Source organism: Natrix helvetica (assembly GCF_964273705.1).
Source record: "Natrix helvetica genome assembly, chromosome: Z".
Classification (NCBI taxonomy): domain Eukaryota; kingdom Metazoa; phylum Chordata; class Lepidosauria; order Squamata; family Natricidae; genus Natrix; species Natrix helvetica.
In genome coordinates, this window is record NC_138554.1 from 60,440,330 (window position 1) to 60,456,333 (window position 16,004).

The 16,004-nt window shown below is 40.0% G+C and overlaps 1 protein-coding gene across 2 annotated transcripts in view; it reads left to right on the top strand.

The window, feature by feature from the left end:
• EPHA5 (EPH receptor A5) overlaps positions 1-16,004 on the top strand; it is a 227,446-nt gene that overhangs the window by 121,348 nt on the left and 90,094 nt on the right. For both annotated transcript variants that reach the window (XM_081970085.1, XM_081970086.1), the window contains exon 4: positions 10,971-11,126. In XM_081970085.1, the coding sequence (XP_081826211.1) occupies positions 10,971-11,126 (156 nt within the window). The remainder of the gene's footprint in view (positions 1-10,970; positions 11,127-16,004) is intronic.

Genomic DNA, 16,004 nt, shown 5'->3' on the forward strand with positions numbered 1-16,004 from the left:
AGTCCCTTTGTTATTGTAACACATGTATTTTCGTTCTAGCATAAGACTCCTTTCCCATTGTAATGTCCCACAAGTTGATTTCCAACAGTTGCGATTGATTGCTAAACAAGCGTCAAAACTGAGGCGAACTTGCGTGTTGAGGGATTTAAACTCAGTTTTGTTGAGTAATTCTTGTCTACCGCATTCAATGGTGTAAATGGACATTACATATGTAGTAACGGTTTTTGCTTCTTTTGGGTTGTAACATTGAATCTTGTTGTTAAGGGTACACATGTGATATACAGTATTATTAACTCTACAAGTTGATGGATTAGTAATTTGACAATGTTCAGGTTTGATGGTATGATATATCAATGTCTTAGAGACCTTGCCATTGTGTATTGTAGTGGTAATGCAATCACTACAACTTTGATTGTTAGACGCAAGTGATGCAGCACGCCGGATTCGTGAGGAATGAGTGGATTGTTTCTGGAACAACAATAAAGTCAGTCTGGCAGAAGTGGCAAGTCCTTTAACTATCTTGGTAATTTCACACTGATATAATCCCAAATCTACTGCCTTAGGGTTTTTGACAGTCAATTGAGTAGTACGGAAATGAAATGTTTGTAAATAATGTTCTGAATCTTCAGGAAGCCATGTGTTGTTAAAAAACCATCGCCATAAGGTACCTTTTTTCTTGATAGGAGATCGTTGTCGACACGACATGGTGGGAGCATATGGCACTCCTTGTATGAAGGTGTAGCGTACCTGGTGTGTTCGTATGAGGGAATTGTATTTTGGAAAGTCAGGTGCGTTTCGGTGAATCCTTGCTCCTGGGAGAGGCTCGCTTACTCCTGGTGCATAGTCTGGAATTTCTTTGGCTTTCCATAAACAAGTATTCACATCGCATGGCTCTGGAAAACAGCATGAAAAATGGCGAAGCAAAGTTCTTGAAGAGGGGTGAGGAGAGGTGCGGACAAGAGTTATCCAAGAAAGAAAAATTGAGGATAATGGAGGATAAGCCACAGAGGGTGTTGAATAAAGATAAACAGTTTGGTTAAAATAGGTGTTATTGGACAAAAATCCGATGCACGAGTAGGAGCCAATAGTTTGAGGAGTTACGTGTAAGGAAAGACGAACTTGACAAGAGTCATGATATAAGTATTGAATTAATATCAAAGGTTTTAAAGAAGGGAAAAGAAATTGGCCCTGATGCTGCAAGGGATAGGGGCAAGCAGTGAGAAGAGTGTCTTTGAACACAAAAGTCACATGAGTGTCAAGAGGTGCAAAAATCACCTGAGGGTGAACAACAAATCGAGCAGAGGCATAAGATAACAATGAGAGAAAGAGTTTAAAGAAAAAGGAGTGAGATGTCAGGGGGAGAAGAAAAGGCAGGGTCATCTTGATCTTCTTCTGGTATGCGGTGATACGGACGAACACAACGAGCAGGAACCCAGAGAGTCTTGTCGTCAATTTGTACCGCTGCGTAGCCTTTTCCCCAAGTAATCAATTGAGCCGGACCTTTCCAGTGTGGATCCGGCAATTGCCTGTAGTAAACAAGAGGTCGGGAGGCGGGGAGAGGAGGTTTACAAAAGTGACGAGAGGCTGCAGGTGTGCCAGTAAGGTTAAGAAAGTTGATAGTATAAAGACAAGTATTTAGAATGTTTTGCAACATCGGGAGATTGGGGGGGTGTAACCCTTTTGACCCCATATGCCGATCAAGAGTTATTTTCAAGGTTTTATTTGCTCGTTCTACAATTGCTTGTCCTTTTGAATTAAAAGGAATTCCAAATTTGTGAATAATGGACCACCTATAACAAAATTCAGCAAAAGCAGAGGAGGTATAAGCAGGACCATTATCAGTTTTTAAAATTTTTGGACACCCCAATGTTGCGAAAGATCGAATGCAGTGATTAATTGTTTGCTTGGTATTCTCACCCCTTTGCGGGGTTACCATAATAAAACCCGAAAAAGTGTCCACAGAAACGTGAAGGTATTTCCATGGGGCAAAGGGAGAATACTGAGTGACATCCATTTGCCAAGTTTCACAAGCCTCAGTACCCCTTGGATTTACTCCTTGCGGGATACTATTAGCTTGGAGACTACACGTGGGGCATTGTTGAATAATGGCAGTTGCTTCTGCCATTGATATGCCAAATTGCTTCATCAAGGCTTTTTTGTTTTGATGAAAAAAGGTGTGACTTTCACCTGCTGTTAATGGGGCAGGCTGAGGTGAAACAATAGTTAGAGGCATCATTTTGCAGGCCTCGTCTGCCATGTGATTTCCTTCAGATAGGAACCCAGGCAGATGCTGATGACTATGAATGTGTGCTACAAACAAAGGTTTAGTCCTTGCGTGTAGTACTGTTTGCAATTGTGTAAACAATGTCAAAAGGGAAGGTGTTAACGAGGGTGAGATATAGGCATCAAAAATGTGTAAAGTTAATTGAGCAACATACAGACTGTCTGTGATGATATTTAAAGGTTTGGAAGAAAATAATTCCAAAGCCAGAATAAAAGCTGCCAGCTCAGCCTGTTGTGCAGATGTTTGTGTATTAGTCAATTTCTTATGCCATATCTGTTGTGTATTCCAAGTACATGCACCATGATTTTTGGACCCATCTGTAAATATGGTTAACGCATCTTTGATGGGTTGTGATGTTATTGGTGTAAAAAATTGTATCGGAATGGTCTTAATAACTTGTAGCCTTGGGTCAGCTGGCAGATGACATGAAATTTGACCAGGCCATTCCGTGAGTGCATCTTGGAGAAGGATAGAATTTTGAAAAAGAGGTTCCCATTGAGATAACTTGAAAGGGAGATAAAGCGTAACAAAATCCATTCCCATTAAGGCACGGGTTCTTCTTCATGCCTTTTCAATGAGCAAAGCCATTTGGGCTGCTCTGGGTGTGAGTGAATTACGAGGTGTGTGTGCTAGATGTAACCATTCTAAAATATAAAGTTTAGGTTTTGGGATCATCAATACTTGTATGATGATCCCTGTCAAAAGTTGAGGAGTTGCAAGAAGAGCTAATGAAAGGGGAGTGTGTGGGAGCGCTCTATCCACCCATATAGTTTGTAATATATGGTTGATCTTTTCCAGAGAATCAAGTTGCTGCTGATTCAAATGTATGGTATCAGAAGGATGTTTAAGGCCTACCAAGCCTTGAAACAAGGGGGAAAGGTCATTTGTAGAAAGGGATAAATATGGTCTAGCCCAATTAAGAGTTCCCAAATATTGTTGTAGCTGAACCAATGTGGGGTCGGGGGGAAGTGTTAAACGTGGTAAAGCAGGTGCCGCAGCAGATGCAATTACTTTATGACCTAAATATTGCATTGGATATTGGTGCTGAATTTTTTCTGGAGCTATGTGAAGGCCTGCTGAATGTAACAAAGATTGTAATTGAGGTAATGTTTTTGATACTGTACCTTTAGGTCCTTCAACTGCCAGCAAAATGTCATCCATGTAGTGGTAGATCAAAAATGTAGGGTGCTTGTGGCGAAAAGGTTGTAAGATTTTATCAACATAGTATTGACACATTGTGGGAGAGTTCATCATACCTTGAGGTAAAGATTTCCATTGGTATCGAGCAGTTGGTTTAGAATTATTATATTCAGGTATGGTGAAGGCAAAAAGAAGTCTATCCTCAGGATGCAATGGGATAGAGAAAAAACAGTCTTTTAAGTCTATAACAACAAGATCAAAATCTTGTGGAATTAAATTTGGATTTGGGAGCCCACATTGAAGCGCTCCCATGGGTTGTAAAATTAAATTTACCGCCCTGAGATCCTGAAGGAGGCGGTATTTCCCATTTTTCTTTTTAATAACAAATACAGGTGTATTATAAGGACTGGTGGATGGTTCAATATGGCCTAATTGCAACTGTTCATCCACCAATACATGAAGGGCCTGCAATTTTTCAATGGGAAGAGGCCATTGATCGATCCAAATTGGGGTATTAGTTTTAAGCGAAAGCTTAAGAGAAAATAGTGACATGATGTTAAGGAATATTCAAGGTAGCATTAAGTTGAGAAAGCAAGTCACGTCCCCAAAGATTAATGAACAAAGGTAGAACATAAGGTTTAATATAAGCAGTAAGAGAAGAATAAGAAGTAGATGCAAAAAGCCACTTGGTGCTAACCTTGGCCGATTGGGCTCCGCCCACACCTTGCACTGAAGGAGAATCAAGCAAAGGCCAGGAAGAAGGCCATTCAGATTGTTGGATGACAGAGACGTCAGCTCCAGTATCGACCAGTCCTGTAAAAGGACGTCCATTAAGAGAAACAGTAAGCAGAGGCTTATTAGATTGGACAGGTTGATGTAAAGCATAGATGGAAGAATTATCGGAAGAAGGAAGGATTAAAAGAGTAGCAACAATAGTGTCAGCAGAAAGGTGAAAGCATCGGTCACCGATGCCAGCGAGTGAAATGTTTTTTAAAGAGGAAGAATCATAAAGAAAAGGGGCAGCAACCACACCTTCAAGAATGAGGGTGGAGTTGGGCATAAGCAAAAGTGGCTGAGAAGGCGGAAGTGGTGTTAATAAGGTAACTGACAACGGGAGGGTAAAGACTGAGCCAGGATCATCATAAGTAAATGCTTCTGAAAGCGCCACCGGATAGGCGGTGGGTAAAGAAAGCATGTCAGGGGACGGAGCATGCACCAAAGAGTGCCGAGAAGCAATAGACAAAAGAGGAGGATCAGCCTTTGGAGTGGGGTTAGCTGAGGACCCCGAAATTAGTTTCCCGAGTGAAGGGTCTCGGGAGGGGGATTAGTACGGCATTGCGAAGCCCAATGAAAGCCTTTGCGACAGCGAGGGCAGACGGTTTTTGGCTTCACCGCAGGGTTGGGGGGTTTACCCCGAGAGCCCCTTGGTTGGCCTCCACCGCTAGGCAAACGGCATTGATTTTTAAAGTGGCCAGGCTTTCCGCAATTATAACAATTGCCTGGGCGAGAGAGAGCGAGTGCCTCAGGTGATGTAGCAGGGGGCGGGAGAGCAGTGGAAATGGAGGAGGAGATGGCCGCAGCGAGAGCGCCCATTTTATGAGACGTCGTACCAATAACACAACAAAGTTGCAAGAACTCAGCAATAGTCACGCCAGGTTTATTGGCGACAGATTGTAAAACTTTCTGACAATCCTCATTTGCATTAGAATAAGCCAATTTAATCAAAAGTTCTTTCCTCGCAGTATCATTATCAATTTGTCTTTCTAAGGCAGTTTGCAAACAATTAATAAAGGAAGAATATGATTCATGAGGTTCTTGCATAATTTTCAAAAAGGCTTGAGTGGCCGCAGTGGTGGAATCATCCACTCGTTTTAAAGCGGCCATAGCAAGTAGATGAGTCAAGGCGTGAGCGCGGCGAGGACTATTTTGCTGTTGAACAAGAGTGGAAAATGCGCCCGTGCCTTTAAGATGGTCTACAGTAACTTGAGCTGGAAGCCCTTTGAGGACTTCGGCTTCAACCAATTTTTCATATTCAGACAACCAGACAACATATTGAGCAGGAGTCATCAACATAGAAAACAAAGTTTTCCAATCATACACAAGCATTGCCGTGGTGGCGGACACAAGAGAATCTAACAAGCCTTGGGTGGTAGCGAGACTGTAAACCATAGGCATTAACTGCTTCTTTTAGATTTTTTAAAACACGCAGTTCAACGTTAGAATGGACAGGGGGGCCGGGGGCGCCCGGCACAAAGGTAAGAGGATAGGCGGCAGGGAGATCGGAGGAGTCAAGGGAAAAGGAACGGGAACGGAGAAGGGAGGAAACGTGACCGCCCTGGGAGAGAGAGGGAAGGCAAGAGACAGAAGAAGGAGAGGGGGGAGGAGGGGGGTAATTGGGAGCCGTAGGTGAAGGATAGGGAGGGGGAGAATCAACATTTACAGGGGCAGACAAAGAATGTTTAACAGAAGAAGAAACAGAAGGGGGGGTGTGGGAGAAGGAAATGAATCCTTGGGATAGACAGTATTAAGGGCTGCCATAACGGCGCGCCAAGAAGACATAACAGCAAAGGGAGCACGGGGGGGAGAGTGAAAGTAAGAGCCGAGGCGTTCCCATGTGGAACGTTTGAGAGTTTCAGTGTCGGGATAACCCGGGCAGTGTTGATAGACATAAAAAAGAAGGTGATCAATATCAGATTTAGAAAGAGGGTAGACAGTAGTGCCATTAATTTTTTGCAAATTATTAGCCTTCTTGATTAAAAGTGAAAGTTCATTTCTATGCCCAGAATGAGACTTTGAATGTGAGGAGCCCATAACTTACGATGCACTTGCCCGTCAGGTGCGTAAGATGAGAATCAAGGCGCCGAACACGTAGACACGGGACTCGGCGTGAGACGTCCGAAGGCAATTCAGCACGTCGGGGTCACCAGTTGAGAGTGAATGTGTGGCTGGCTGCCACACGGTGACCTCGTCTGCTTTGAGTGTGGACCCTTGCAAAGGTGAGCCGGAGCTAGGCATCAAAAACCCTGCAGAGGTGAGCCTGACTGAGCTCGGCTATGGGACCCCAGCTGGGGTGCGCCTAGGTTAGGCGGGCCTGATACTGCCAAGGAAGTACGGACTCCATGATGTGTTGCAACGCATCAACCAGCTCAGCAAGATCCAAAGACCCCGGCTGCCCGATTGAGACGGTATTTATTAAAATCATACAAAAGGTTTCTGTGTTACAGCGTGTTATTACATGATTGGTTAAAACACTTGTTACTGGGCAGGCTTTGTTCACTTGTCACGTATACTTGTTACCGGGCAAGCTTGTTCACATGTTACAAAAAGATGTTACAGAAGACTGTTGCATAGAAATGTTGCAAAGCGAAGAATGTTTCATAGAAATGTTGCAAAACAAAACCTTGAGCAAGCTTTGTGCCGGCTTAGCAGAAATGTGATGCAGCTAGCAGCTTTTAAACATGACCACTACAGTTTGCCAGTGTGGAAGCCTTTCTGTGTCATGAAACTATGCAATTGTCAGATGCGTTGAACCAGATTCAAACTCCCATATTTTTTGGAGTATAAGACCCACCAAGATTTTGAAGAGGCAAATTTAAAAAAAAGTGTTTGCACTCTGCAGGCCTCCCAGAAATGGCCCATTTTTCGCAATAATGGGCCCATTTTTTTGTCAAAAAAGGGGCATGCATAGCCTTTAGGAGGCTTGTAAAGTGTTCCTGGGGGCTGGGGAGCCAAAAATGAGCAAAAAAATGGGCCTGTTTTTGTCAAAAGAAGGACATGCATAGCCTTTAGGAGGCTTCCTGAGTGCTCCTGGGGGCTGTGGGGGGGACAAAAATTGGCTTGTTTTTTGCTCATTTTTGCCCTCCCCAGCCCCCAGGAGCACTCAGGAAGCCTCCTAAAGGCTATGCACGGCCATTTTTGCAAAGGGGACGGGGTTTTAGGAGGCCAAAAATACTGTATTCAGTGTATAAGATGCACCCAGATTTTTAGCCTCTTTTTTGAGGGAAAAAGGTGTGCCTTATACTCCGAAAAATGTCCACAGACTGCTTGCATTCAAGAGAGTGTTCATAACCTGGCTTTGTTTCAAATCCTGGGTTAATGTAATTTGGAGGTGGGCTGTTGTGCTTTTTGTTGCTTTTATGATTGTTTTTGTCAGGGCTGTGTGATTTTATATTTTTAATTGTTTTTACCATTCTTTTGGTTTTGTACTGTGCCCAGCATCCGTCAAAATTGGAAGGCTTAATAAGTGTCACCAACTAAACAAAGTTTTTATTTCTGTTCTGGAAATAAAAAGTTTTATGGGGGCAGGAATCACTGCTCTCTTTTCCTTTGATCTATGACATTAAATTAGATAAATGAACTTTTTTTTAAAAAAAATAGCTCTATTAACAGTCACTAGAACCTTGGTGTAAAAATGCCCTTTGTCAAATCAGGCCTTGAAATACTTGGGCTCTTTGTGTTAGGTCAGAACTGCACTTTGTGCATCACTGCATTTTTTTTTTCCATAAAGGCCTGTGCCTCTATGGGTGTATTGATTCTAATTCTTGTCTCCTCCCAGAATATCAGCATACCTTCAGGCATCAACCATCTAAACCACACCCCCTTCTGGTATAACTTATTCGCCAATTGCGAATAATTTTTCCTTTTTTCCCTAATTTTCTTGGGGATCTGCTTCAGAATGGTTATTTCCCTGTCATGGTATGTCAATGCCTGCCCCCTTTGTACACCCAGAATTTCATCTCTTGTGCTTTTTCTAAGAAATTTAATATGGACCTCCCTGGGTACATTGTGTGTTCTGGCATAAGCTGAATTCACTCTGTAAACCAGATCTATTTCCCATTCCATCTGTTGTTTTTCTTTGTGTATGTATTCAGCTAAAATGTTAGTCATAATGTCCCTTATATTTTCCCCATCTGCTTCTATAACATTTTGAAATCTAAGATAAAAGGACATTCTCTCAAATTCTGTTTTCATTTGCTGGATGTCAAGTTCTTTGTTTCCCTTCTGCACTGCTTCTACCCCCCCTCACCTCCGCCACCCCACCCTCCACAAGGTCCAGTCTCTGTGAGTTCTTGTAGATTTGGACTTGGTTCTCTTTAATTTCTTCCTTCATTTCCTTTAATTGTTGCTTAATTTCTTCCTGGCCCTGTATAAGTTGCTGAAGCATTTGTTGCAAATCCATCTCTGTGCTCTTAGGTTGCATCAGGTCTGTGATCTTTGATTGTGTGGCAGGGCTGGATGTTGCAGATGTCGGTGCAGAGGTAGCAAAGCCAGGTTTTCCAGGGGTTGGTCTTTTAGGAGACATAGTTTATAAAGTAAAGAGATCAGTCAGTATAGAGAATGGACAGCTGGAGAAGCAGAGCAGCCAGATGAGTCCAGGAGGCAGAAGATCCAGGCAGGAGAGAATCTCTCTAGTCAGTCTGGCAATAGAGAGGAATTTCCCCCCCCAGAGAGTTCAAAAAATAACAATCCACAAGAGATTCTTCTGGGTGACACGGAGACAAAGACCGGAAGCCTGAATTTTAAAGGTGGAGTCAGGTTTCACAGTTCATGAAGACAACGGAAGTGTGCCATCTTGCCCTGCCAGCTTTGGGCTCAGAGGCATAGTAAAGTTTTAAAAATCACTGCATTGATGTAATAATAGAATTATCAAATATGATGTAGGTGCTGGATGAATTTTTGAGTTAACTTCATGCATATTCCAGATTATATATGATAATTTGGAGCAGAAAAAAATTTCAGTTTTCAAATTTCTGAAATATTTAGGGTCAGAGCCTTAACCTTTAGATGAAGGGAAAAATAACTTTGCAAGGGGGAATGGAGGAGATGCAAAAGTGTGTGTAGTAAGTAAAGAAGTTGCTGGTAAATAAATATATTAAAACATACTGTCTTTTCCAGTGGTGGGATTCAAATAATTTAACAACCGGTTCTCTGCCCTAATGACCAGCTGGGTAGGCGTGGCTCAGTGGTCATGTGACTGGGTGGGCATGGCCAACTCAATGTCACTCACATCAATGGGTGCTTCGCCTTAGCTGTTACAATGTAATAAGGGTTAACCGGAGAGGCAAGTTCTGTAAACTGGGCAATAAAGATTAGGCTAGAAACAACACCAGAATGTTTCCTTCCTGCCTTCCTTACAGGATTAGTCTTGTAAAGTGAAAAAAACAAAAGGAGGTTTCTTCCAATAACCGGTTCTCTGAACTGCTTAGAAAGTTAACAACCAGTTCTCCCAAATAAGTGTGTACTGGCTGAATCCCACCACTGGGGACTCTTTTCCCCCTTTCCAAACAGTGAACATTTCCTCTGAGTTTCTAGGAGCTGAGCCATTTAATACTAAATTTGATGGCTAGATATGTGAATTCCTATGTCAAAAATATTGTCTTAAGCCAATTAACTAGAAAATGGTTAAAATGTAAATACAGAGGATTGAAATGACAAAAGGGAACTTCATTTTCAAATCCATCCTGGCATTGAAGTCTAAAATAATCTCTGAGCTTGGTCAGCTTCTAGTCTTCAAGGATATCTCAAATTCTGATGGTTTTTGAGACAAGCCTGACAGGAGCAAGATATATCTTAATTAGTAGCAGGTATAAGTATATACTGAGTAGACAAGGGTTAACACAGTTACGCAACATTTGGAAAAATTAAGTATGAATTAATGTGAGTATGAAAATCCTTCAGATTTTGTATCACTATCAATGAAGCAGATGTATAGTTTAATCCTGTGGCACTGAGCTCAAATGTTTCTTGGAGAAAAAAATATCACTCCACTCTAAGTGTGAAAGAAAAGCTGGATCTTCAGATTTATCCCACTATATAGTGATATTTGAGAAAAGCAAATGGACAGTTTGCTGGGAAGGGAAATATAATTTTGCAGACGTGGCACTGAGGTAATTCTGGTGAGGTCTGTGTCTTCTTGGCAAGAATTAAAAACAGAAGTAATTTGTTTTCAAAAACTGACATTTATAATCTTGTAGATTTAGGACTTTGTCCCAGCATTTTTGCATGTAAATTCTGTAGCCTCATTTCTAATAGAAATTGAGCAGAGTCTAAAGGGAGATCTGCTACTACTTATAAAAGAAACTCCACAGGTTTAAACTGGATGTGGGGATGAGGGGGGATTATGTGTAATTTCACATAATGTCACTCTCCAAAAATAAAAAAAATTAATAAAATAAAATACAAAGATAAAAATAATCCAAACCTTGCAACATGTTAAGAACACTACATCTTATGAAATCTATCTTATCTCATAATTTAGGTTTATTTGAATATATCAATCCATCTAGCCATCTATCCTGCTATCTAGATATTACCAAACAATTCCACATAGTTGTATATTTTAACTATAATTCAGTCTACCTTTTCAAAATTGGCAAAGAATGAATCTATCAAAATAGATAGGAAGCCCATTTTCATTACTCACTAAAGTATTTCTATGCACTTTTTCTTTTCAATCAGAGCTTGTTCCTGAAGATTTAATTATAGAAATGTGTGCTAATGCTCACAAGATAGCAATATCTCCTAACTCTTGACTCTTCTCTTGCAGCATGCCAGCTGGGTTTCTTTAAGAATTCATCCCAAAGTCAAGGATGCACCAAATGCCCTCCACACAGTTTCACACGTGAAGAAGCATCAACATCCTGTATTTGTGAAGAGAATTATTTCCGAAAGGAATCTGATCCACTCACCATGGCTTGTACAAGTGAGTAATTGTTTTTACTATACAGAGTTATAAAATGGTTTTTGAACCATTTAACTGGCAGTTATTCTCTTGGTTTATCCAGGGGAGACCGTTACCATCCCAGAGCCTTCTTTCTCAATTTTGAACTTAAAATTTTGCATGAAGACTAATGAAAAATAAATGATAGGAAGGAAGGTAGATTTGGTTTCCTGAAGCTTTTCAAGGTAAAATTAGATGGCCAAAACAGGTGGCAACGGTAAGCTGATTTTGGATGATCTCAAGAAAGTTAAGCAGGGTTGAAACTTGTTAGTATTTGAATGAGAAATCACCAGGCGCATCCAAGGTGTTTTTAAGGGGTCTGAATCTGCAACATGGTAGACACAGCATTATGATCAAAACTTCACCCTTTTTATATGCATGTATTGTCACCACTGGCTATAGGCTAGGCTGCACATTTAAAAAGACAGTGGCAAAGAATGTCTTCATTGTTGTCATGAAAATTGTGTGGCTATATGCAAGTCATTACCAGGAAATAAGTTCAACTGAAATATTTCCTTTACCTTTACACATTATCATCTTCAACTTAATCTGCTTTCATATTTATTTATTTATTATTATTTCTTGGATTTCTAAACCGCCCCCTCTCCCAAAAAGGGACTCGGGGCGGTGTACAGCCAAATACAGATAAAAATACAATAATATAAAACAGTTAAATACGTTTGGGTGGAGGAGATAAGGCTGTAGAAGAAATAAATATACCATAAAAACCCTAAAAACATCCCCAATTAAAATACCCAAACCCAATTAAAATATATCCCCAGGAGGTAAAACTAAGAGAGTGCCAGGCCAGCTGATTGAAATAGGTGAGTCTTTAATTTTTGACGGAAGGAACGGAGGTCGGTGGTAGTGCGAATATCAGGGGGGAGGTCATTCCAGAGGGTTGGGCCCATCACAGAGAAGGACCTACTCCTAGGTGTCGTCCGCTGGCATTGCCTAGCGGACGGCACCAGAAGGAGTCCCTCCCTGTGTGAGCGGATAGGTCGCAGGGACGTGTGTGGTAGGATGCGATCCTGCAGATAACTAGGTCCTATGCCATATGTGAATGAGGGACACAAAAATTACAAATAGGACTTCATTATTTTTTTGATTTTCACCTTAAATTAGTTTTTTTAAGTTGGATAGATTATTTCATATCTTCTGAAAGAAAGACCACAGACATCATATTTAAATCCCCATCTACTTTCAATTCAGTCCATTTTTGAAATGGTAGATTTTTCAGTACCTAAATCTTATCTTTTGGAAGGAGACTCAGTGGCCATTTTTGTTTGTTTGTTCATGTTTTGGTATGCTGGTTTGTATGTCACAGGGCTGTATATGTTTTGAAACTGATTCAGAAAGTATTTTGAACCTCAGACACCTGTTTTTGTTATACAGTAACTGTAGGAAATTGTTCATCGTCTCTGAACAATTTAAATTTACAAGTAGATAGGCACACTTGGAAAAATACTTCTGTAATACATGTAGTCCTTGACTTACTTCATTTAAAGACCATTCAAAATTGCAACGGCACTTAAAAAAATGATTTATGATCATTTTTCATACTTACAACTGTTGTGGCTGCTTTTGATAGATTGGACTGTTTTATCCCTTTGTGTAAATACAGATGCAAAACATGAGTTAAATAGTTCTGCTTTCTCCCTGTTGCTTGTCACCTTCTTGCCACATTCTCCTAGCAATGAACCAATTGTTTCCTTAAACTTTTTCTTGTTTTTAACATGTTGGAAGAAGCTTTTTTTGTTATTTTTTACTTTTGTGGCAAGCCTTTCTTCATTGTGAGCCTTAGCTTTCCTCACTTCATCTTTACAGGCTCGGGCTATTTGCTGATATTCTGCCTTAGTTATGTCCCCCTCCTTCCACTTTTTATACTTATCTTTTTTGTCTTTCAGTTTGTCAGATAGTTCTTTATGCAGCCATGTTGGTTTCTTTTGGGAGCCGTTATTTTTCTTCTTCATTGGTATTGTGCTAGACTGGGCATTTGTAATTTCATTTTTCAAAATTTCCCAAGCTTCTTGAGTTGTTTCCCCCTTGAGGATACTCATCCATGGAATTTTTCCCAAGCTCTCTCTAAGTTTATTGAAATTAGCTTTCTTAAAGTCCAAGACTCTAGTTTGACTTTGTTCTACTACTTGTGTTTGCATAATGTTGAATTCCAATATTGCATGGTCACTTGCCCCCAGGGTTCCTATGGCTTCAACACCTTCTATCATTTCCTCTCTGTTAGTGAGAATTAAGTCCAATATGGCTGATCCCCTTGTTCCCTTCTCTACTTTTTGAAAAACAAAGTTATCTGCTAGGTTTGTTAGGAACCTGTTGGATCTTCCACTTGGTGCAGAATTTGTTTCCCAGTTGATGTCAGGGTAGTTAAAATCTCCCATTACTATTGTGGTGTGCTTCCTACATACCTTAGTTAGCTGACTAGCAAAAAGTTCATCTACTTCCTCTGCTTGGTTGGGTGGCCTGTAGTATAGACCTATGGCAATGTCAAGATAGTTCTCATCTTTGTTGTGCTCTATTTCTGTAGAGACATAGTTATTTCTTATATATAGTGCAACTCCACCTCCTCTTTTATTTGGTCTATTTCTTTTAAATAATTTAAATCCTTCTAGCTGTATGTTCCATTTGTCGGTTTCATCCCACCAAGTTTCTGTAATGGCAATAATATCGTATCTGCCCTCTTTTACTTGAATTTCTAATTCGCCCTGTTTATTCCTCATACTCTGTGCATTGGTGTATAGACATTTGAGTCCATTTTGATTGACCTTGTGTTTACTGTCCACAAAACCTACGTTATGCCTGACTGCCCCTCTTTTCTTGCCACTTGTGTGATTCATGCACATGGTATGGCAATCACTATTAAATGCTTGGTTTTGCTTGACAGCAGGAGTGATAATCTTACCCACACACACATCTATGTTACATGCACTTATAACGCTATGAATTTTAGTTTGCTGGGGACATAAATGTTCTGTATCTATTAATTCTCTGTCCCCGCTCTTCAGTTTAAATGTTTATCAAGAAAATCTGTGAATTTAATGCCAAGTAACTCAGTCCCTTTCTTGGATGGGTGCAACCCATGTGACTAATTTAACAACTGCATTGATTCATTTAACAATTTAATAATTGTAGCAATCAAGGTCTTAAAATGGACAAAATTCACTTAACAAATTGAAATTTTGGGCTCAAAAGTCAAGGACTACCTGTACTAAGTTGTATTATGACTTGCTTCTTTTGAATTTGGCATGATACGTAAATTGCACCATTATAGCATTTCTAATAAATCCTGACTGAAAATATGTGTTCATTATTTTATGGGAATTGCTGATGAGAATTGCTATGTAATCTCTGTAAGAAAAAAAAACCGTATAAACTGAATACCTAGGAAGCAAACAAATAGCAATAAGTACAACTGCGTGCAAAGTATAGGTAATTCTGCTCATATTGAAAACCTCAACAAATCTCTGAAGTGAACAGAAGCAAATAAAACCTCTACATATTTCTGCAAGCTTGACTAAATATTTTCTGTTTAAGCATAATAATTTGTTTCTAAACCTTACATGAATTAAATGTTATCAGTGGGATAATCTGGGGAAAATTTTCAAGGGATACTAAAGTGCATTTTAAAACTGTGAGAATCAAGCGTCCATCTTAATATAAGCTTTCTATTCTCTATTTTTTAATTATTGTAAGCCATTCTGCATATTTAAAGAAATAGAAAAGTAGTATATAAATATACATACAGTATGTATAGAGGTGAGTTTCTGCCGGCATTACTGTTCATTTGGTGCACTCGCACATACAGTTGCCTATAAATAGATCTGTGCATACACAGAACCTTAAAAATGTCATCCCCCCCCCAAAAAAAGATGCTGGGACAACAGGAGGAACCGGTTTGGGGGCGTGGCGAGAATGCCCTCCGTACTGGTTCAGTGATCCAGTCGCCATTTCCACTACCAGTTCCACCGAACCGGTGCGAACCTGTAAACCAAATGTGAATACGCTCTAATGTTTATATTCATATTAGAATTATGATACTCAGAGCAGCTGAACAAATTACCAAAACAAATCAAAAACCTTGCTGAAGATTCATATATTTTTGGCAGCTGCTTGAGATAATTTCCTCAGTCTCATTTGCCCATATTATCATTTAATTAATTAGGATAATCTGTATGATTCCTGTTTATAGATATAATCAACAACAATTATCAGGTGAAAATCCATTAGTTTAAGTAAAAGAAATCAAGAAAGGTAGTATTAAAGACAATTTGAAGGAAATGAAAGTTATATTTCCTCAGTCCAAAAATTACTTTTGGTGGCCGCGCAAATTAAAATGTTTAATCTAACCTCTACAGTGTAATCTTTGTAATTCCTTGAGTATTTTACTGATCCTTTGTGAAATTCTTGTTTGTTTTTGTAGCATTTTCTCTTTCCTAATAGAGTAGCCTGTGAAACTATTGCTGCGTGAACTGAATGAAAAATAGATCATTTGCAATTCGAGAATTGATCAAATTGGTTGATTTTTTTTCTTTTCTCCCTGACAAGTCTTTTTACCCTGTTCATAAGGGAACAAAGAAAGAAACTTTCATTATTTTAGAGCAGAGCTGTCAAAATCGCAGCTCGCGGACCAGATGCGTCACACACTGGCCTCATCCAGGCCCAGTTTAGTGAAGGGGGGAAAAGTTGCAATACGTCATGTGATGTCATGTTTTAGAGCAACAAAGTGAAAAACTACAGAGGTTTAAGCAGTGAATAGTGACATTACTAAAATAAAAACGTTGGGAAACCATTCTCTTTCATAGTAGTTTGCTGCTGAAAGTCAGCAGCATGATTTTTTAAGACTCT